The 22,918-nt window shown below is 38.6% G+C and overlaps 1 protein-coding gene across 1 annotated transcript in view; it reads left to right on the plus strand.

Annotated features, from left to right (window-relative positions):
* WDR44 (WD repeat domain 44) overlaps positions 1–22,918 on the plus strand; it is an 84,365-nt gene that overhangs the window by 13,726 nt on the left and 47,721 nt on the right. Inside the window, exon 2 of the mRNA XM_001374332.4 lies at positions 16,440–16,473. Within this exon, the coding sequence (XP_001374369.1) occupies positions 16,440–16,473 (34 nt within the window). The remainder of the gene's footprint in view (positions 1–16,439; positions 16,474–22,918) is intronic.

The raw sequence follows: 22,918 nt of genomic DNA on the forward strand, positions 1-22,918 counted from the left end.
TGTAAGGCTAATTCTACCCCCAGCTCAAATATCTCTTTTACTGTTAATGAAAGGAAGGAAAGGGTTTTCATTTTTAAAGTGCCCTGGATTTGGAATCAGTCCCTGGATTTGAATCTCAACTTTCCTCCTTACTCTCTAGATCCTTGGGAGCATAGCACTTCTCCCTCTGGGCCACTGGGCCTGGAAAACTGCAGAGTAATGTAAATTTCTTTTGCCTTCCAAATTAATAGGAAAATTACCTCATAAATTGCTATATTGTTAGAAAATATTTTTATATATTAGCAATTTTGAGGTATTATCCTTAATATCAATGGTAAGAATGTGGCAACAGAAATGGACACTATCCACATGTGTAGATATGATCTACATCATTGCAGTATGATGCTCCAGTTTTCTATTATCTGTAATATTGGGTGATAAGACCGTCTTGGATTATTAGAATAATCACCGGAATAAAATCTAATGGGCTTCATTTCATTCCCTTACTCATCCTTTGATGAAGGAGTGGGATGATAACTAGAGGGAGAATGGAGAAAAACTATGGAGTTTTGCTGCCTTTCAGATCAGGTAGTCAGCACCTGAATAACAAAACCGACTGCTTTGGTGATGCTGGTCAGAGGTACCATTTGGTTCCCGAGATACTAAGGACAGCCAGACACCTGCCATGTTTTCCTTCAATCTATAGAATTTCATTCTTCATTCACCGTGAGTTTAGAAAGTGCTGTTTTTTTTTTTTACTAACCAGAGTCCTATGAAATGCGATTTATTCAAGCTACAAATTCAGACAAATCTGAATGTGTTTTCTGTAATTTGCCCCCTAGCAAGTCAATCTGACTAATAGAGCCCTGGGATTGACATTAAAAAAACCTGGGATCTGATCCCAGCTTCTGTATATGTACCAAAGTGACAGCTTCTCTTGAGGTCTCTGATAATCATCCTTGCAGTACCTGTCTTCTGGGGTCGATGTGAACAAAGCTCCTGATGAACATTCAGAAGCTGGTAGTTGCTTGATATCTCTTTTGATCCCCACAGAAATGTGAGTGGTTCGGGATTTTGTAATTAATTACTGGTTTCAGAATGATGTCAGAACAGTGTCATGTTAGCCACTCAAAAAGAATATAAAATTAGTGACAGTAGAGTTTTGTCAAAATTTTATTGGAAATGAATTCCCATTATTATTGGGAGTAACTTACCACAGTCTAGTTTAATAAATTATATGATTATTTCCCTGCCCCAGGTTTTCTTTCCTTTTTTTTATTTGACCAAACAAATCAGTGAATTGGCCTGGTTTACATCTGTATATCATTTTCTAAGACCTTCAGTTTTGTTGTTGTAGTTAAGTCATTTTCAGTCTTGCCTGACTCTCTGTGACCTTGTTTGGGATTTTCTTGACAAAGATATTGGAGTGTTTTTCCATTTCCTCCTCTGGCTCCTTTTGCAGATGAGGAAACTGAGACAAACAAGGTGAAGTGACTTGACTAGGGTCACATAACTAGTAAGTGTCTGAGGCCAAATTTGAACTCGGGAGCATGAGTCTTTTTGACTTCAGATCCAGTGCTCTATCTACAGTGTATCACCTAGCTGCCCTGACACCTTTATCACTCTTCTTAGCTAACTTTGGAGAGATTATCCTTAGGTTGGTGGCTGGACAATTTTTAGCCTCCTCAAGTCCTTGGGGGCAGAGTTTCTTCTCAACAGTCTTGTAGGGTGGGTAGTATGAGTGTTTGTTTCAATTCACAGATGAGGAAACTGAGGCTTAGAGAGGAAGGGATTTTCCCATAGTCATAGCTGAAAGGTACTGGAATCATTTACGGAACCCAATCCTTTTCTCACTGGAAGCTCTTTCTACTGCATTCTGTTGCTTGCATTTAGAATATATCCAGGCGATTAACACTTCAAGAGTAAGTTTAATAAAACCAATATAACCCTTTAAATATTAGTGATCAATCTTTGCAAGGTCACTTAAAAGCTATACCTTAGGACCCGATTTCAAGAACTTATATAAGATCTTGTATTGCTGCTTGCCATTCTAAATTTTTCTGACTAGAATTAAGTAGAAAACAATCTTCCTTGTGAGTTGGGATCTAGAACTTCGTGGCTTCCAGATCTGGTTCTACATATTGGTGCCGGGGCTTTGGCTTTGTGTCCTCCTTGCCAGCTTAGTCTAATTACTTTATCTAAGCCCTTAATTTTGGCTGGCCTGCTCAGGAACACCTTCCTTGAACCAGCAGCTTCTTTGTTTCATGCAGCTGAGTTTTTTCAATAGCCCTTTGGACTCTTTCTTCTTTTTTGCTTTGTGTCAAAAGCAGATGGAAAAAAGCTGCCACCTTGGGGTGAGTGGCCCAAATCCTGTGCTTTGTGGTGGTTTCTTTCCAGTCAGAAATTGGTTCCTCAGGCAGCCAGGTAGATCCTTGCCCCTTTGCAATATTGTCTTCTTCCTTATCAATGCCTAATTTGTGTTGAATAACTTGAGATGGATGTGCTTTTATTCATAAGATGACCATAACCTGACCAAAGACTTTGTAATTAGAGCACAACTTAACAAAAGGAAACTATTTTAAACCTGATGCTTACCAATGCGCCCTTTTCCTTCCACATATTAAAGGGGACAAGGAAAGGTTGTTGTTTTTTATTTGATTCCTCCTTTTCTTCTGCACTTTGACCACAACTTAAGAGAACAGAGGTCCTACCTGTGATCACTCCCTTTTGAGCCATGGACTCCAATGCTATGACTTTCTCTGCTTCTCTTCTAGACTTGTGGCAACCAGGCCCCAAACCAGGATCTGGTATGAGCAGTCAGAAATGGGGGTAGTTCCTGAGAGATGGCTTGCTCTCTAGCTCCAGCTTCTTTTAAAACCAAGCCTTTTCACCACTATTCAAGACTTATTTTAATGTAAATAGGTAGTCAGAAAGGATCCTGAAATTGAGGGGCAGGAACCATGGAGGTTTGAGTTTTAAAAGCTACAAAGGAGATATTTACCATTCATTAATTCTTTCATTTTGCCCTGTGAAAACCTCATTTTCAAATAATTTCCCTTCAGACCAGACTCTTTTTGGGTTTGAGTCTTGCTACTTTAGCCCAGTGGATTCCTGAATTCAAATCCAGCCTCAGACACTTACTAGATGAGATGGGTGACCCTGGGTAAGTCACTTAATCCTGTGGGCCTCAGTTTCCTCATCTGCCAAATTCGCTGGAGTAGGAAATGGCAAACCACTCTAGGCTTTGCCAAGAAAACCCCAAGTGGGGTTACAACTGTAAAAAATACCTGAACAACAAACAACTACCATAGATGAGTCCTTGACCGTTGCTACTTGGAAGTTACTGTGCCTCAGGTGGTATGGAGTTGACTGAGATGCAGTGACAGACTTTAGATCATACTTTTATATCCTTGCAGGAAATATTTCCTAGGATTGTACATCTAGAACTGGGAGACACCTTAGAAGCCATCTTGTTCAACTCTCTCATTTCACAGAGGAAGAAAGAGAAAGGCTCAGAGAGAAATTGGTTCAAGGTCTCACTGGCACTAAGTGGCATATTTGAACCCATGTCCTTAGACTGTCCTATTTTCATCCATTGTCCTGCTTCAGAAATAAAGTCTTGTTTCAGAAAGTCTCCAAATGACTTTGCTAATGAAGAACATAACTTTGTTAAAGTAAAAACAGATTTTTTTTCAAATCCTGATTTGACTTATATGTAGTTTGGTTTCATTTTGTCCACATTCACCAAGGATGATTTTAACCTCTTGAGCATTTCATAAATAATCCATTAGGATTCCATTTGTCTATCAAGAGATGATGGGACTTCTTGATGCAGTGGCTATCATGAAATGAGCCCAGTAAAGCGGCCATTAAAATCTTTCTCTGCTGTCCTGAGCCTTTGATAAATGAGGACAATAAATATAGATAGTGTTAGTGAAGCAGGTCTGTCTAAAAATGCATTGTGGTTGGGCTTTTGGAGCTCTTTCGACTAACTGGAGCAATTGCATTACAACTGTGGTTCCTTCCACTCTCATAGTGTGGTCCGTTTTAATAGATGACAGCTTTTAGCATAGGGCCTTGACCTTCATAAAAGTCTTGCTTGGTTGCTGCATCATGGTGTGGAGGTGATTCTAGGGTCTCGTGTGCTCTGCCAATGACGTGTAAGCGCTGGCAAGTTCTACCTGTATTAAAAAATTTAAAATATGGCCTCATTGACCAATTATTTGCTGTTTGAAGATTCAGACAGCTAAGTACTGAGAAGTTCCTTACTTGACTGGACATTAGAAAACAATTCTTTGGCCATAGCTACCTTTGAATCAAAGAAGAAAAACCAAATACCCAGCCTTTGGCAGATGAACTGGCATTTACTAAGTGCCCCATCACTCTGCTTAGCCCTTAGAATATGAATTGAAGCTGAAATAAAAATGGTCTCTGCCCTCAAGGAGCTTATGATGGGGGAAGTCCATACAGAAAAGGAAAGTGAAGGGGCAGTACTCACATGAAGGCATGGTGGATAAAGAGGATAGGGAAAGTAGATGCTGGTAGGAGAAGTTTTGAGCTAGAAGAGTGAACTTTCCAGGGTGAGGAGACTAAATGAAGTCCAGAGAGTCATGTATGGCTCCTGGGGAGGAATAAAGACCTGGCTGTCTTGGACATTTTCCTTAAAGTGGAAAACACCCATGGTGTCTGCCTTCTGTGTCCACAGTAATGATAGCAACGTGGCAGGAAGAGGGGCAGATAATCCTAAAAATCCCAGTTTTTAGGCCAGCTTTAAACATTAACTTTATTTTCGTTGTCCAATGACCATCCAGTCAATATACTACTGAGGAATTTCAGTCTTATCAATGTTGACATTTTTCTTGTAAATGAATCTAAAAGAGATAAGAAACTTGCTGCTAAGTGGAAGGATGACTCACAAGTTCTCCTGAGGGTACCCAATAAAGGAGCTATTTTTATCACGAATCCAAAGACTGCAAGAAACATTAGACCATGGGATACTTTTATCATCTCCTTTCATAGTGTTTAGATAAACATAAGAAGAAAGACTGTCCCAAAGATAATTGTAGCTTATACTCCATCATCTGTTGAAGAGGATAAGGAGAGAGAAATTCTTTAAAAAACATATCCTCCAAACCAAGTCAATGTATATGTTAGGACATTTGAGGGGTTGGGGAATCCCAACTCTACTATTTAACTACTTCTGTCCTGGACCTTCTTCCTTTTTTTTTAAACTTCCTTTATTTATTTGTTTGTTTATTCATTTATTTATTTATTGATGCTTTCTGATTTGGTGTCCCTGTTAGCTTCTATGATTCAGTTATCATCTCTCTGAAGCTGACTCTTAGATTTATTTAATGGCCTTAATCTGTATTCGGACCCCCAGGCTCATATCTCCAATTACCCAACAGACATTCTGAACTTGATATCTCATAGATATCTTAAACTCAACATGTTTAAAAAAAAACCTGAACTCTTCTGTCTTTGAAAACACTTTCCCCTTGGGAACTTTGCCATCACTATCAAGGGCAGCACCATCCTCCCAGTCTCCCAGGCTCAGGATTTCAGGGCCATGCTGGACCTCTCCCTGTCTTTCACTCCATGCCTTTTTGCCTTCATCATGTCCCTCATGTGTCCTTTTCCATCCTCACCCAGTTGCTTCTCACCTGGCCTATGGCCATAGCCTCCTATTTGATGTCTCTATCTCAAGTGTCTCCACATGGATGCCAAAGTGATTTTCTTCAACTTTAGAGCTTTCCATAGAAGAGGGCAATTTGACCTTCTTACCTTTCCAGTTTTTTCACATTTTGCTATCTTCTACACCTACTTGAATCATACTGGTCTTCTTGAACACAACGCCATCTCCCATGTCCGGGTCTTTGTGCTGGCTTTCTCAAACCCAGAATGCTTGCCCTCCCTAAGTCTGACTTAAAATCCTTTTCTTCCTTTAAGACTTAATTGAAACCGCACCTGGTGGAAGTTTTTCCCTCCCAGTCCCTGCTGGGGACCTTTTCTCTGAGATTATCTTCTACCTACTCTGTTTGATCTTGCTTGTACCTATTTATTTAAGTATTATCTCTCCTATTAAAATGTAAACTTGAAGGCAGGATTTATTTTGACCTTTCTTTAGAACCCCAGTACCTGGTAAAGCCCTTAATAAGTGTTCCTTTGATAACAGTGGATAAAGCTCAGAGCCTGGAGTCAGGAAGATCTGAGTTCAATTCTGGCCTCATACACTAACTGTGTGACCCTGGACAAGTCCTTACTCTTTCTACCTCAGTTTTATCAAATGTAAAATGGAAATATATAGTATTTTTGCCATAATAATAGGAAATAATAATAGCATCTACCTCCCATAGTTGTTGTTAGAATCTAATGTGATGATAATATTTATAAAGTGTAATGCTTGGCACATAATAGGCAATTAATAAATGCTCATTCCTTTCCTGCATTTGATACCTCTGTAATCTTGAGCAAGTTATTTTGTCTCCCTTGACCTCAGTAAATTGAAAATACTGACCTATATGGCCCAAATGTCCCTTTCAACTCTAAATCTATCATCCCATGATGAAAGAAGTTAGAGGAAATATTGTTCAGCAACATTCAATGCCTTGCTTCATACCTATATGTCAGGAATACTTTCCGAGGAATTTAAAGTAACGCAAGATTTCCAATTCAAACAATTCGATCCAACCATTTCTTAACTATGGGGAAAACCCTGCCTTTTAGGAACGTACATTTTACGGGGGGGGGGGGGGGGGAACGGACGGACAAGGATCTAGAAAAATTGATGCAAAATCCTTATTTTTGTAATGGGTAGTAGAAATTGAATTAACAAGCTTGGTTAAAATACTAATAACACTGTGCAACTGTAAACTGATCCAACTGTTTTGGAGAGCAATCTTGAATTATGCCCAAAGAATTCTAAAACTGTGTATACCTTTTGACTCATCAATATCACTATTAGGTCTGTTTCCCAAGGTGATGAGGAAAAAAGGAAAAGAATCTACACACACACACACACACACACACACACACACACACACACACACACACACACACACACATATATATATATATATATGTTCTAAAGTATTCATTGAAGCTCTTTATGGTGGAAAAGAACTGGAAATTAGGGGGGAAGACTATCAGGGAATTTTTAAAAAAGATGGAAAGACCTCCATGAAATTATAAAGTGTGAAACAAGCAGAACCAAGAGAACATAACATTCAGCAACAGCAATACTGTTTGAAGAATAAGTATGAATGTTCACTTCCAGAGAAAGAACTGATAAACAGAAATATGCATGACAGTTTTTATACATTTTTTTTGTTTTATCACATGATGTCTTCCCTAGTGCAGGGAGGAGGGAGGGAAATACTAGGGAACTTTAATGTAACAAATACGTTTTTTAAAAAGGAGCTCTATGGGATTTAGAACCGGAAAAACAAAAAAACCACCTTAAGTAAGGATGAACAAAGGGCACTTAAGCTGAGCCCCAAAGGGAACTAAGAGAACTCATTCCAAGTGTGGGTGACAGCCTGTGCTGAACACTGTTAGGGGACAAAAATGGCCTGTCTGGGAAGCAGCAGTTGTGGCCTTAGCAGACCAAGTGGTTGGTCACTGCTCTAACTTCTGAAGTAGAATTCGGCTGTGAAACTGTTGGTGATAATCACATTTGTGTAAATGGGCACCTTGTAAGCTCCTTTAGGATAGGGACTGTATTTTCTTTGTCAGCTTTGTATAATCAGACCTTGCATATAGTAAATGCTTATTGCCTGTCAATGCAACAGAAATGGGGGATTAAATCCCAAAGTAGACCAAGATTTATTTTGAATGCAGATCTTTCTCTCGAAGCAGCATCAAAAACTGACTTTACATGTAGACACTTGATGCTTGTGGTAAGAGCTCCATGGTTCTTCTGCCATAGGAATGGGGAATTCTGGGGGTTTAGTGAGTCAGTCTTAGAGCTACCTTTACCATAAAGGATTCAAGGATACTCACAACATTTTGCTTAAAGTAATATATGCTTGTTATGTTTTGAAAAGGGAGATAAAGCAAAATTTTTGTAAAAGTATATACTTCTGTTTGTAAGAACATCTTTAATCTTTTACATCTAAACGTTATAAATTTTCCATAGTTTTAAACTTTTATATGTAGCATTTTCTTCAAATGGGGTATCCCATACTTTTAGACATTACTAGAATTAATTGCAGTGCTTATTTAATAGAAGTATAGGCTCAAGTGGGGTGAAAGGTATTGGAACAAAAATTTGGGCATTTGTCCAGGAAAATGTACTGATCTTTAGCCTATAAGAAGGTGGAATCTAATTTGCTATAGGTCAGGACTTTTTTCTACTTTTCTAGTTTTGGCTGCACACGTGCCTTCCCAGTTTGTATATGACCATATTTCATGTAGGATAACCCAAATTGAAAGGATTCAAATGATCTGTGTGTGACCCATAGCTACATTATGGCACCAGGGTCCAGAATATAACTGGAACTGGGTTTATCTAAATAGTATAGCTCCACTTAATGACTAGCAAAGCAACAGGGCTAAAATTCTTCCTCTCCTTGAAATCAAAGGCTTTATATTTACCAGAACAAATTCCTCCCCCTTCTGATCTCCATGGAGTTCTTTCCTTACTCAGATGCTAAGCAATGATCCAGGATGTCCCGCTTTTGTTTACCTTTTCTATAATATCATTGACCCACCATGTGCCCAGTGTGATCTTTGAAGAACAGACATCTGTATTCGGCTGGCAAAGACTTCACTGTGTACAGTTGGTATTGTGTCCTCTGCCTTAGGTCCTATTCTCTCTCTACACTTTCATTTGGTGGTCTCATTTGCTGCCTTCCATTCAATTGCAGTCTCTGTGCTAATGATTGTTCTATACATCCAGCTCTAATTTCTCTCCTGAGCTCTAATCCTGAATCATCAGTTGCCTACCAGATATTTCTATCTAGATTTCCACATGTACAAAACAGGATTGGTGATCTTTCTCCTATCTTCTTCCTAAGTCACTACAATCCTAATCACTCTGGATTGCAACCTCACTATTATCAGGAATATTCACTCTCATTCACCTCAGGGATCCAATTCTATATGCATAATGTTGCTTTCACAATTCCCTCCTCTTCTTAGGCATAGCTCTCTGAAAATAGTCAATGAACCTGCCTCTAGCCTTCCATCTCCAGATCCAATGGCCTAGGCCAGTGATGGCAAGCCTTTTAGAAACCTTAGAGTACAAGTGCCCAAACTGGAATCCTGATGCTGCATGTGAGCCCCACAACCCTTACCCCAGACAGGGAAGGGGGGAAGCACTTCCTTTGGGCTGTTGGGCACAGGGGCAGGTCATTTAAGAAATGTTCTCAGGCACAGGTGGAGAGGGGGAAGGGAGCAGTCCCCTCTGAGGGAGCCATAGATAGCCCTAGTTCAAGCCTTCCTGCCTTAGTTCTATTCTCTCACCAATTCTTCCTCTACATAGCTGCCAAATTATTTTTGTAAAGGACAGATCTGATTGTGACCAACTGCCACCCAAGAAATTCCAATGGCTCCCTGTTGCCTCTCAGATGAACTATAAATTGCCATTCGTTTATAGCTGTTTGTAACCTGGCCCCCTCCTACTTTTTCAATCTTCTGGCACCTTATTCTTCTCCATAAATTCTATGCCTCAGCCACAACAGTCCATCTCTCATCTGTGTACCTTTATGCAAGCAGCAATGTCCTCCTTGTACTGCCCCTCCTGGAATTTCCTGGTTTCCCTCAAGATTCTGTTTGGATCATATTTTTTACATAAAACCTTTCCTGATCCTTGAGACTTCTGCTAGTATCCTCCCTTTCCCATAACCATTCATTTTGAATATGTTATATATACATATGTGTGTGTGTGTGTGTGTATCTTTTATCCAGTTTGTCTCCCCCATTAAAATGTAAGTTCCTTGAGGACAGAGATTGGTTTCTTTTTTGCTTTTGTATCCTTAGGACCAAGCATAGTGCTTGGCACATAGTAGACATTTAATAAATGATTATTGTTTGATTGATTTTGGCCTATACTCAGTAGTTCACCATTCCTTTAGGCTCCCCACTCCTTGTAGTGAGAGAACTCTTTCTCATTAGCTTTCCTGCTTCTTACGATAAAATAATGAATAAAAAACGATATTAAGACCAAGCCATTCCAAGTATTAGCCACAGCTACCAAAGTTAAGTTCTAAAACCACAAAGAGCTTTGGGTCTGAACCAGTTCTTTCATTTTCCACCTCTCCTTCTCCCTTTTATTCCCTGTTCCTGGCTTTTGCCACTTCTGCAACTTTGGGTGTTGGGGGAGTAGGAATTTGGAGTGTATGTAACACCAAATAATTAACTTTGTGCTTGGTTTCTCTTCAGTCAAGCTAATTGAAGTTCTAGGAATTAACTTAATAGTTTTTAATGAATCCCATGCAAATCATAGACCTTTAGAGTCCATCTGGTCATTGGATCATATTTTCAGAGAGCTGCAAGGGGCTTCAGAGGCCATGGCAGTGTTCCTCCCTCTCATTTTATTGGAGAGGAGTGTGACAAGGAAATCACTTTTAAAAGACTGATATATATTAATTTAAGGTCGCCAAGGAATTCAGCTATGTAATTCCTTAATGAAAACTCAAGTCAGCCGTCAACCTTTTATGGAGTTTTAATTACAAACAGGAGGAAGAAAGGAATTAGAGATAGAGAGATAGAGGGAGAGAGAAAGGGGAGAGAAGGGAATAGGGCTTAAATACCCCTTCTGTTTAGGCTGGGCCAAAAGGCCCAAGCCCTTAGATAGCTGGGGCAATGAAAGGAGATCAGTCCCTATTACTCACATGACCAAAAATGGAGAAACAGTCTCCGGGGCCCCCACCTTCAGCTTCCTTCAGCGCAAGCTTCTCAGAGCACACCGCAACCACTCCGACAAACTCCTCAACCACCTCCCTCAAGTCTCCAGACCCCCCTATCCTTAAGGAAACCATCCAAGTTCCCTCCCCTCAGTCCTCACATCTACCAATCACCTGTCCATCAATTTCCCTGTGCCAATGGAGGCTCTAGCTTAACCCAGGACCGCCCAGAGGTCTCTGGCTTTGCACATGTCTGTTGAAGGTCATATTTTCAAATAATTAAATCTTTGATCCTTTGCTACAGCCCTTTCTAAATCCTGTTAACCTGAGTAGGGTAGAGATTGGAATAATTAAATTTTGATCTATGCTGCAGCCCTTACTCAATCCTGTTAGGACTGAGTAGGGTGGAGATTGATTCCAAGTATCTCCATTGTATCAATTCTAAAATCAATCATGACTCAAAGAAATTCCTGTTCTATGCTTAAGCATAGGTCAAAGTCCTTTCCATTGTTCAGCAAAAGGTTTCTGTCCTAAAGTAATCTTAAGAAGGGAGGAGAAGGAACCTCCTATGCCAATGGGGTTCACATTCCAATAGTCAAGACCCACTATCAATAGGAAATTTTTCAAGTATGAAATTTCCCAATGGTGAAATTTCCAACATTTATAAGTCTAAGAAATTTTGAGGTTTACAGGAGACAGAGACCCAAGAAAAGTCTAGTCGTACAAGTGGTTGAGTGAACTTTCCACTGTACCAACTGCCTCTCCATGTGATACAAATAGGAAATTCCAGAACTTAAACAATGAGAGAAAAAAGACCAGAAGCCGGGCCACTTGACACTACCAGGGCCCTTTCTTTTTTGTTCTGTGTGAGAGTTACCCTTCTGTACCCTAACAATCGGAACCAGTTCTGCTAATAGCTCTCACTTCTAGAGTGTTAGGGTTACCAAATGATTTCTAGATATTGTCTCATTTGATCCTCAAAGCAATTCTGTGAAGTGAGTGGTGCTATTCCCATTTTATAGCTGCAGAAACAGAGACAGGCCACCATGATTCCAAGTCTTACTTATTGCTTTCTGTTGTATTATGCCACTTCTCAAGAGGAAAGAGCACTAAATTTGGAGTCTGAAGAGCTGGCTTCAAATTGTAGCTCTGTGACCTTGGGCACATTACAAATTTCTGGGTCTTTTTAAAAAATCAGTAATAGAGGTGGGAAAAGCAGTTAAATCAGATGATCTTTAAGATTCTTTCCAGCTTCAAACCCTATGATTGCATTCTCTCCATCTTAAAGTTAAAAACATCTTAAAGTTGAAAAAACGCAGCAAGAAGCGGCTTGAACACCTATTCACTATAAGTTCAAGAGTTGGGCAATAAGGAAAAAGATCTCAGAGCAACCAAAATGGAAGTTGCATAGTTCTTTAAGAACAAGAAGAAGGAATGGAATAAGTGTTTTTATAATACCTATTATGCCAGGCACTGTTCTTTAAATCCATGTTTTTGGAGGCCTTCACTCAGATCTGATCAAATCATAATTGAGACACAACTCTATACTATTTTGTTTATTTAGTTTTCCATCCCAGAAAAGACTGAAAGCAGTAAATTAAAATCTGTCATCTTTCAGAGGCCCCATTTGTAACAGCAAGGAGGGATAATTGATAGTCCAAAAACAAAAGAGGAGACAAATTCAAAAGATGGTAGTCTGAGTCCATTCGCTATGGAATACTTAAGAACACCTCATAGCTTAGTAACTGCCAAAGGCATTGTTTGAGAATAATTGATGTTTCAATTTAATGTAGTAGTTTAATTTAATGACTATGTGTCACTGAGAAAAGGTTAAATTGTGTTCAGTTATACCCTACCTTATTAAGGCAGGGATCTATATAATACACTTTGGATGGATTGAATTAAAATTAATTAAAATAGAAAAAGTTTGAGTGCTTAAAAGATGTAAGTTGTAGTCATCTAGAAAGTGTGTTTGTGTGAAATACTTTCTTCCCTGGCAGTGCTGGTAAGGGCTATGTTACTGGAATTTACCAACAGATGAGTTCAAAGGTATAGAATCTTAATCTACTTGATCTTCTTGGTACCAATCAAATACTTTGACTTCCTCCTGGTTCAATCCTAGCTAGCCAACTTCAGGAACAGACCATTATGTAAGTTATCATTTCAAGGTGATAATCAAAAAAGACTGCTAACTTATGGAAAGAGTATGTACCCGGGACCAGTCTCATTAAGTTGACATTCTTTTTGCTCTTTGGTTCTCTTGGCAAATAAGGAATTCTTTTGGTTGCCTTTTAAGTCATGTCTTCTACCCCCCACTCCCACTTTTGACTAGAAGCTAATATTTTTTTGATGGATCAAAGGAGAACTTAATTATCCCCTCTTTAACAAAATGTCATTTTTAAGAAAATTTGTGCTTTATAGTCCAAGTGATTATGACATGGACCCAATGTTAAAATGCCTAACTTGGTGTCTCTCTAAATTTGCTTTGCATCTAGGAGCTAAGAATGTTGTCATATGATTCCATATTCTAGAAAAGTTAACACTAGATGGGGGGGTTGGCATAAGATAGCATCCATCTTGAAGAGGACATCCCTAACAGAGTTACTGAGAGCTCACAGAAAAGTCTGGAAGTGGACTCTATCCAGGTTTAAAGAGGTTGTTGGACTTATGTGGTCAGGGAACTTTCTGGGCCACACAGACACTGAAGGCGAGTGCTTGTGACTATTTGTTCCTCTTTTCCCCAAGGAACAGAACTTAAGCCTGGCCTAGGACAAATAAAGTAGGATCTTAGGCCCTTCTTATCTTCAGCTGGGATCCCACCAGTGCTCAAACTAAGTGATACTATTAAGTGCTGTTATTTCTTTTTCACTGTAATGGTCTAATAAAACATGGATTCCCAGCTCTTTGAGGTCAGGGATCCTGTCTGATTCATTTTCAGATCTTTCACCTAGCATCGTGCTCTATGTATTTGTAAGCCCTCACTCAGTGGTTTTTTGGTTGGATACACATGAAGGGCAAGGCAAAATGCACTTTAAGTAATTTCTAGTAAGATTACCCTCTATATTCTAGGTGTAAAGTCTAAGTACAAGACTTAGTGTTGACTGTGAATAAAGAACTACCAGGCAAGTTTGAGGGGGCCTTTCTCAAGCTAACTGTACCCTTCAGAAAAGTGAGCCTAGGTTCCAAGATGAGGACCCACTGCCAGAGAACTGAGGCCCTGGGACTGATTACTTGGGAAGTTAGGCCATCTGTTTACCTTAGACGTACATAGTTTGTTCAAGAGGAGCCTCTCAGTCAGGATGACCTGGGTTCAAATCAAACCTCTGATACTTCCTGAATAGCTCACTCACCTTGGGCAAATCATCTCCAAGAATCATTATTCCAGCTACCATCAGAGCTCTCTGTACTGATGAAATCACAGGTGTGTACACCTCACACAAGTGGTCGGGAAGCAGCCACCACGTTCAGGTGTCACAACCACCTTTGTGGAGATGTAGCCTCTTCAGGGCCAGCGTGAAAACTAGCGACCTCTGGCTTATGCCCTTCTCGGGGTCTCTCTTCTCTGTAAAAACAAGAGGATTGGACTAGGTGATCTCAGAGGTTCCTTCTAACTTGGAATTTCGTACCTTAGAACTTTAGGGTTTCATAGGTGGGGATCTTTTTGTTTTTATGGAGTTACTTGAAGTTGTGCTCATTTCTGGAATGTAAACTTTTTTTGGCCAAGTGTGTACATAGGAGACAATTTGAGATTTATACTAAGAAATGTGTGTATTTCTAAAACTGAAACTGATAATATCCTTAGAGAAACCACATATTTACTTCATAGAAGAGTTGCTTCATTTTTGGAAATTGTCCTAAATTATGATTTCTTCAGTGTGGATACTTCTTAACACAGTTAACAATTTCTTCATCTTAGCAAAGGGTCTTAAGCCAGGGTTCATGAGGTTTAAAAATATTTTTTGATAACTGTATTAATTGATGTTCTTTGTAATCTTATACATTTTATTTTACACTTTTAAAAACATTCAGAGTAGAGGTCCATAGATTTTTCCAGATTGCCAAAGGGGTCCATAATATGACAAAGATGATGTGATGAACTCATGCCTTAGTGGGTGGTTTAATAAACTGCTAAAGTTTTTTTAAAAATCTTCAGCTGTAGTATACCTTGAGATATAATGAACTTCTCATTGAAAGTAAGTCATAAATTACACTAGCAGATACTAAATGTAGAAGAATGGAAAGGTAGTTAGTTATATACCATTGTCCAATGAACAGGAGTCAGGAGAAGTAGATTCAGGGCCTGGTTCTGATACTTACTACTTGCATATCCATGGATAAGTTACTCTTTTTGAAGCTTAGCATCCTCATCTGTAGGATAAGGATGATAATTGCTGACAACATTAAAAATTGTAAAGCAGGTTCCTAAACCTTAGAACCCTACATGAATATCTTAATCTTATGTAGACCTGGTGATGGTCCCTGGCTTGTGATGCTAGAATCAGCTAAGGTAATTTGGGAGAGACTTATCACTGAGTTGGCCACAGAGTGATGAGTTTTTCAGCCATTACAATTCTTCAAATCTTCTCCACTAAGGCACAGAATGCCCGGTGATTTGCTTTAGTGACAGGAACCCATGTGTAGTCAAGGAGGTCTCTAGTGGATGGCCCCTAACAGTCTTTATGTGGCCCCGTTTTGTCAGACGTTTTAATTAGTAATTTAAGATAAAGGCTTAGCTGGCATGCATGTGTCCATAGATAACACAAAGCTGGGAGGGAGAGCTAACACAGTGCATGAGAATTAGGATTTAGAAAGAATCTCAACCAACTAGAATGGTCAGCTAGATATAATAACATGAAAGTCAGTAGGGATAAATGTCAGGTATTATGCTTGGGTTCAGAAAATCAACATTACCAATAGAAGATGGAGGAGGTATATGGCAAGATAACTTATCTGAAAAAAAGATCTGGAACTTTTAGCCAATAGTAACCTTTATTTGTCTCAGCAGTGTAATGTGGTAGCTCCAGGAAACAAATACAATCTTAGTCCTAATATTTCAGAGTAGGGTGATAAGAATCTACTGTTCTCTGCCCCGGTCAAACCACAACTGCAGTATTGCTAGGCATCCCCTTTGAGAAAGATTTTGGTAAGTTAGAGGATAATGAGGAACACTGAGATCGTACCTACGTGAGGATTGGCTTAAGTAAATGAAGTCTTAGGTGGGAACCAGAGCTATCTTCAAGTATTAAAAGGCTATCCTGTGGTAGAAGGATTCAACCTATTCTTTATGGCCTTGAAGAGTAGAATTAAGTACCTTGAGTAGAAGTTGAGGAGAAGCCGATTGTGGCTTGATAGAAGGCAAACTTTTCTACCCAATGGAGTTGTTCTCAGATGAAATAGGAGATCTTTAGAATCTGGCATATGGTTTATTAAACAGGGTATTCTTTATAGCATTTGAAGAATGGGCATTTTATACCAAGCTGCCTTCCAAAAATCAATGTTACATATTGAAAATTCCATTTTGAATTTTAGAGTAGCAATCTGTAGGAGCTTTATTAGATAGAGAAGGATTTTTTCCTACCTACTTAAATCTTTTTCCTTTTATTTTATCAACAGGTCCCCAACAAAGACTGGGTTTTCTACCTTAAAGGTAAGTTGTACTTTCTGAACTATACATGTGTTTTTATATATTTTGTGCAGCGTTTGTACAGGCATCCTTTCCTTTCTGCTTTTTCCAAGTCATATGTCACTTGTTACCACATAGCATTGTGAGTTAAGCACATTAAAGCATTATATAGCTGTCAACTACTATATTATGTTACTTGTTCATTTTTTTTTGCTCTGGGCCTATGGTTTCATGACTAAGGAGTTCTTAGTTTAGAAACTTCTTTTACCAGTGCAGATTGGCAACTTGAAAGTAACTCTGAGAATACTGAAAATTCAAAGCAACTTGCCTATGGTCACACATTTGGTGGATTTTCAAAGTAGAACTTGAATTCAGGTCTTCATTATTCCAAGGCCAGCCTTTTCTCCAATATACTAAGCTGCCTCTCCCAAGAAAATATTTATTACTGGATATATAAATTGGTGCTCTAGACTTCCAGGTCAAGATGGCTACCGAGTAGAAGCACAGCTCTTCTTCTCTTCTCCACCAATCAAGACAGAGTGCCTCAAAATGACAAAACCAAAATCAAACAAGTGAAGGAGTTCCACGGTAGGGCACAGCACAGAAGGTAGGCAAAGTTAGGTCATTTCCATGCTAAAAGGGGGCAACATTTCCACCACCAAGGGGCAAGCTCATCACCCCCTCCCCCACTTCACCTACCTTTCCAGAATCCGAGCGAGCTCGGAACAGACTTCTAAGTTCTAGAAGGGAGGCTGACTGAGGTCAAGACAGACTTACCCCTAAGAGAAACTAGACTCAAAATACTGGGAGGCTGAGGAAATGTTGAGATAGGCTGTGGGAGCAGTTCACAGCAAAACACCACAGAGAACTGAAAAAAGCCCTCAGGCTAAATCCTCTCCAGTGCTCAATACAGAGATTTGCGTACACTCCACACCCAGACCTCTTCCCAGGCAATCTATAAGTTCTTAGGGGCTGGACTTGCCACTAAGAGCAGCCAGACACTGCTAAGGACTGGGAAAAATATCCTCAGTGCAAAAACCTCTCCAGAGCCCAATACAAAAATCACCCACATTCCTCACTTAGACATCTGACCAGGAAGGAACTAGGCAATGGCCACCAACTCCCAGGAACTAAAATCCACAAACACCAAAAAAAAAACAAGAAGAAAATTTTTACCCTTGATAATTTTTATGCAGAAAAAACCCAGACTAAAGAAGAGACAGCAGAAAATGACAATTAAACACACTCAAACCTTCGAGGGGAAAAAATGGAAATTGGTCACAAGTTCTTGAAGACTTTAAATCTGAGATTGTCAGAAAAATGGAAGAGATGTGGCAACAAAAGTGGGAAATAGTTCAAAAAGAAAATAACAGTTTAAAAGACAGAATCTCCCACTTGGAAATTGAAGCCCAGAAATCAAATGAAATAATAAGCAAATTGAAGACCAGAAATAACCTGCTGGAAGACATGAAAAGCAGGATAGACCAAACAGAAAAGGAAAATCAAAAGATCTTAGCTGAAAACCAGTCATTAAAAACTAGAATTGGGCAAGTAGAAGCCAATGATCTCACAAGACAGCAAGAATTAATAAAACAAAGTCAAAAGAATGTTAGATTAGAAGGAAACACAAAATATCTCATTGAAAATAGATTTCAGAGAGACAATTTGAGAATCATAGGCCTATCTGAAAACCTGAAAACAAACAGAAACATTGACACCATACTACAATTATCCAAGAAAACTGCCCTGAGGTTCTACAACAAGAGAGGGCAAAATAGACATTGAAAGAGTCCATAGATCACCCACTACACTAAATCCTCAAAAGACAATCCCCAGGAATGTAATTGCCAAATTCAAGAGCTTCTAAGCAAAGGAGAAAATATTACAAGAAGCCAGAAAGAGACAATTCAGATATCAAGGAGCACCAATCAGGATTACACAGGATTTGGCAGCCTCCACACTAAAAGACCACAAGGCTTGGAATATGATATTCAGAATAGCAAGAGAATTGGGTCTACAACCAAGGATCACCTAGCCTCTAAAACTGACTATATACTTCCAGGGAAAAGTATGGGCATTCAACAAAATAGAAGACTTCCAAATATTTGTAAAGAAAAGACCAGAACTAAGCAGAAAATTTGACACCGAAATACAAAAAGCAAGAGAAACATGAAAAGGTAAATAAAAGAGAGATGGTTCTCTTTTTTTCTTCTTCCTTAAGGGCCTCAATAAGGCCAAATTGTTTATATTCTTTTTATGGAAAAATATTATTTGTAACTGCCAAAAATGGTATTCACTATTATAGTAGTTAGAAGAATTATCCATAGGTAGAGATTGGGGTACTAAGTGGTTTAAAATCATATATAAAAGAAGAAGAAAGAAAGGGGGAGGGAGAGAAGATGGCACCAAGAGAAACTTGAAGGAATAAGAAAATTAGAATAATCTATATTACACAAAAAGGCACAAGGGAGTGGGAGGAGATGAATACAACTATAAGAAGGAGAGGAAGAGAGTGCTATAAGATAATATTCATACCTTACTCTCAGTGGAATCAATTCCAAGAGGGAAAATCATCTAGATTTACTGGGGAATCAAATTCTATCTTACCCTATAGGGAAGTTGAGAGGGGAAAACTAAATGGATGGAGTGGGGGTTGAGTTAAAAAAAGAAGGGGGGGAAGAGACAGGGAAAGGAATTTAATAAATCCTAAAAAATAAAAGGAGAATAGAAAGTGGGGGAGGGAAGCAATACAAGGTGTGGGGAGTGTGGGAGTAGCTTAAAAAGACCCCAAAAGAAAAATAAGAGGGGAATAAGAAGGGAGGAGGGGAGAAAGGAAAGTAAAATAAGGGTGGAAATTAGGGGGACTGATTAAAAACAGAACACTGGTGTAGAAGGAAATAGTGAAAGAGGAAAGGGCAGGACAAGGAGAGAAAATCAAAATGTTGGGGAACACACAGGCAGTAATCATAACTTTGAATGTGAATGGGATGAACTTACCTGTAAAGCAAAATCAAATAGCAGAGTAGATTAGAAACCAAAATCCTACCATATGTTGTCTACAAGAAACACATGAAGAAGGTAGATACACATAGGGTAAAGGTAAGCGGATGGAGCCAAATTTATTGGGCATCAACCGATAAAAAGAAGGCAGGAGTTGCAATCATGATATCTGACAAAGCCAAAGTAAAATAGATCTAGTTAAAAGAGATAGGGAAGGTAATTACATCCTGATAAAAGGCAGTATAGACAATGAGGAAATAAATATCAGTACCCAACATGTATGCACCAAATGGCATAGCATCCAAATTTCTAAAGAAGAAACTAGTAGAACTCAAGGATGAAATGGATAGAAAAACTATACTAGTGGGAGACCTGAACCTTCCTCTATCAGAACTAGATAAATCAAACCAAAAAATAAATAAAAAAGATGTAAGAGAAGTGAATGAAATCTTGGAAAAATTATATGGGGATATATGGAGAAAAACAAATAGGGACAAAAAGGAATACACCTTCTTTTCAGCAGCACATGGTACATTCACTAAGATTGACCATGTACTAGGGCATAAAAACATTGCAAACGAGTGCAAAAGAGGATAAATAATTCCATGTGAACTGGAAGGACTTCCAGGAAGTGATACAGAGTGAAAGGAGCAGAATTAGGAGAAAATTGTACCCAGAGGCTGATATGAATCACTGTGGTAAAACCAAGTGTAATAGACTTCTCTGCTAGTAGCAATGCAATGATCCAGAACTATTTGGTGGGACATACAAGAAAGAATGCTATCCATATCCATAGGAAGAACTGGAAAAAGAAACACAGAAGTAAATCAACTGCTTGATCACATGAGTTGATGGGACTGGGAAAGTAGACTCTAAAAGATCACCCTAGTGCAAAAATTAATAATATTGAAATGGGTCTTGATAAATGACCCATGTTAAACCCAGTGTAATTGTGTGTCAGATACAGGAAGGGGGTTGTGGAGGGGAGGGAAAGAGCCTGAGTCTTGAAAATATTCTAAATCATCTAATTAAATAAAATAAATAAAAATAAATAAATAAATTGGTGCTCTAAACATGTCTGAATAGAAATATTTTATGCTAATATGGGATAGGAATAAAGACAACCTGTTAATTCCTTCATATAGAGAACTCCTGAGTGAGGCAACATCCCCTACCAGGACTGGGATGTACCTTCTTTACAACTTGGAGTCATCAAGAGCTGCCCAAAGTACTGAGCATTTAAGTTATTTGCTAATAATATGTGTCAGAGGTGGGGCCTGTAGGCTAGCTAGTCATTAGAATATGAAAGTTTTTGTTCTTGTTGTTGTTGTTTATTTTTTAGAATATTTTTCCATGGTTACATGATTCATGTTTTCTCCCTTCCTACTCCCAGAGCTGACAAGCAGTTCCACTGGGTTATACATGTATTATCACTCAATACTTATTTCCATAATATTCTTTTTTGTAATGGAGTGATCTTTTAAAACCAAAACCCTCAATCATATATCCATAGAAATAAATGATAAATCATATTTTTTTCTTCTGTGTTTCTACTTCCACTTTCTCTCTACGTGGACACTATTCTTTCTCATAAGTCCCTCAGGATTGTCCTTGTTCATTGCATTGGTATTGGTAGAAAAGTTTATTACATTTGATCGTGCCACAATTTTTCATTCACCATGTATGATGTTCTCCTGGTTCTGCTCATTTCACTCTGTATCAGTTCCTGTATCAGTTTCCAGTTAATATAGAAATCAAGCAGTTTGTCATTCCTTATAGCATAATAGTATTCCATCACCGTCATATACCACAATTTGTTCTACCATTCCCCAGTTGATGGATATCCCCTCGTTTTCCAATTTTTTTGCCACCACAAAAAGCACAGCTATAAGTATTTTTGTATTAAAATTTTTCATTATCTATTTGGGGTACAAACCCAAAAGTGGTATTGCTGGATCAAAGGGCAGGCATTCTTTTAAAGCCCTTTGGGCATAATTCCAAATTGCCTTCCAGAATGGTTGGATCAATTCACCACTCCACCAGGATGCATTGATGTCCCAATTTTGCCACATCCCCATCAACATTTATTATTTTTCCTTACTCTCATATTGGCCAGTCTGCCAACTCAGAGTTGTTTTGTTTTGCATTTCTCTAATCAGGAGGGATTTAGAATACTTTTTCATGTGATTTTTGATAGTTTTGATTTCTTCATCTGAACGTTGCCTATTCATATCCCTTAAACATTTGTCAATTGGAGAAATTTGTAAATTTGACTTAGTTCCTCATGTATTTGGGAAATTAGACCTTTTTCAGAGAGTTTTGTTATAAAAATGTTCTCTCAGTTTGTTATTTCCCTTCTAATTTTTGGTTCATTGGTTCGTTTGTGCAAGAATGTAAAGCTTTTTGAGGGCAGGAACTAGTCTAGCTCATCTTTGTATTCCAAGCACTCATCACAATGCTTGCTTCATAGTAAGCCCTTAATAATTGTTTGATCTATCTCTCCATCACACTGCCTCTCATATAATAAGCACAAATATATATATTTTTTTCATGACTTATTTCCCTTTGGTTTCTAATTTTTAATACGAAAGAGGTTATTCTCAATGCATGGAAGAGGACTAATGGGACTTCGCCTGACTGTATATTTTCAATATATTGAGTCTAATTGATCATCACAATTGGACCACCAACTATGTTTGCAGTCCTCCTAGAGATGCTGTGGCGTCTACAATTACTTGAGCTATGGTCCTGACTCTTGAGCAGCTTCTGAATGTTCTCAGGGAGAGAGACATGGGAGGTAACAGAACAGAACATTGCATTTCTGCTATGTGGTAAAAGCAACAGGTGTTTTAGAAGTTGGAACCTGGAATGGCCAGGGATGACCTGGGGAAGGAAGTGGGGTTTGAAGAATGGGCAGAATTTGGATTGAGGAGGAAAAGAGAGCACTCTTGGTTGAGGAAGAGAACATGAGATTTTAAAAAGGGATTTTTAGAATTGCTAGGAAGTATGTCTGTAAATCTACAAAATCTGCCTTGCTACAACTGCCACCTATTGTTCCTAGTTTTGCTCTTTTTGGACAAATACATTTTGAGTATGTTTTGTCAATAGCCAGGTGTCATGACAGAAGTAATTAATTGTATTACTAAAGTAAACTTACATTTTTCGTATTTTACCCAAATTTGTACTAGTATTAACAATTGTAGTAGATGCATTAATAGCTGTTTTTTCTTCTTTACTAAAAATGGAAAATGACTTGTCATATTTAATAATTGCTAGCTTTTCTATAGTGTTTTAAGGTTTGCAAAGTACTTTACAAATATTAACTTATTTGGGATTGAAAATGAACTGCCGCTGGCATTGGCTAGGACACAGTCAGTCCGGATTGTATTTGGGAGAATAACCCTCTAAAATTTTAAACCACTCCCTTCTGCAAAAAACCCATTAAACACTAGAGTAATAAAAGAATCAA

This window comes from Monodelphis domestica, chromosome X, assembly GCF_027887165.1.
Source record: "Monodelphis domestica isolate mMonDom1 chromosome X, mMonDom1.pri, whole genome shotgun sequence".
NCBI lineage: Eukaryota > Metazoa > Chordata > Mammalia > Didelphimorphia > Didelphidae > Monodelphis > Monodelphis domestica.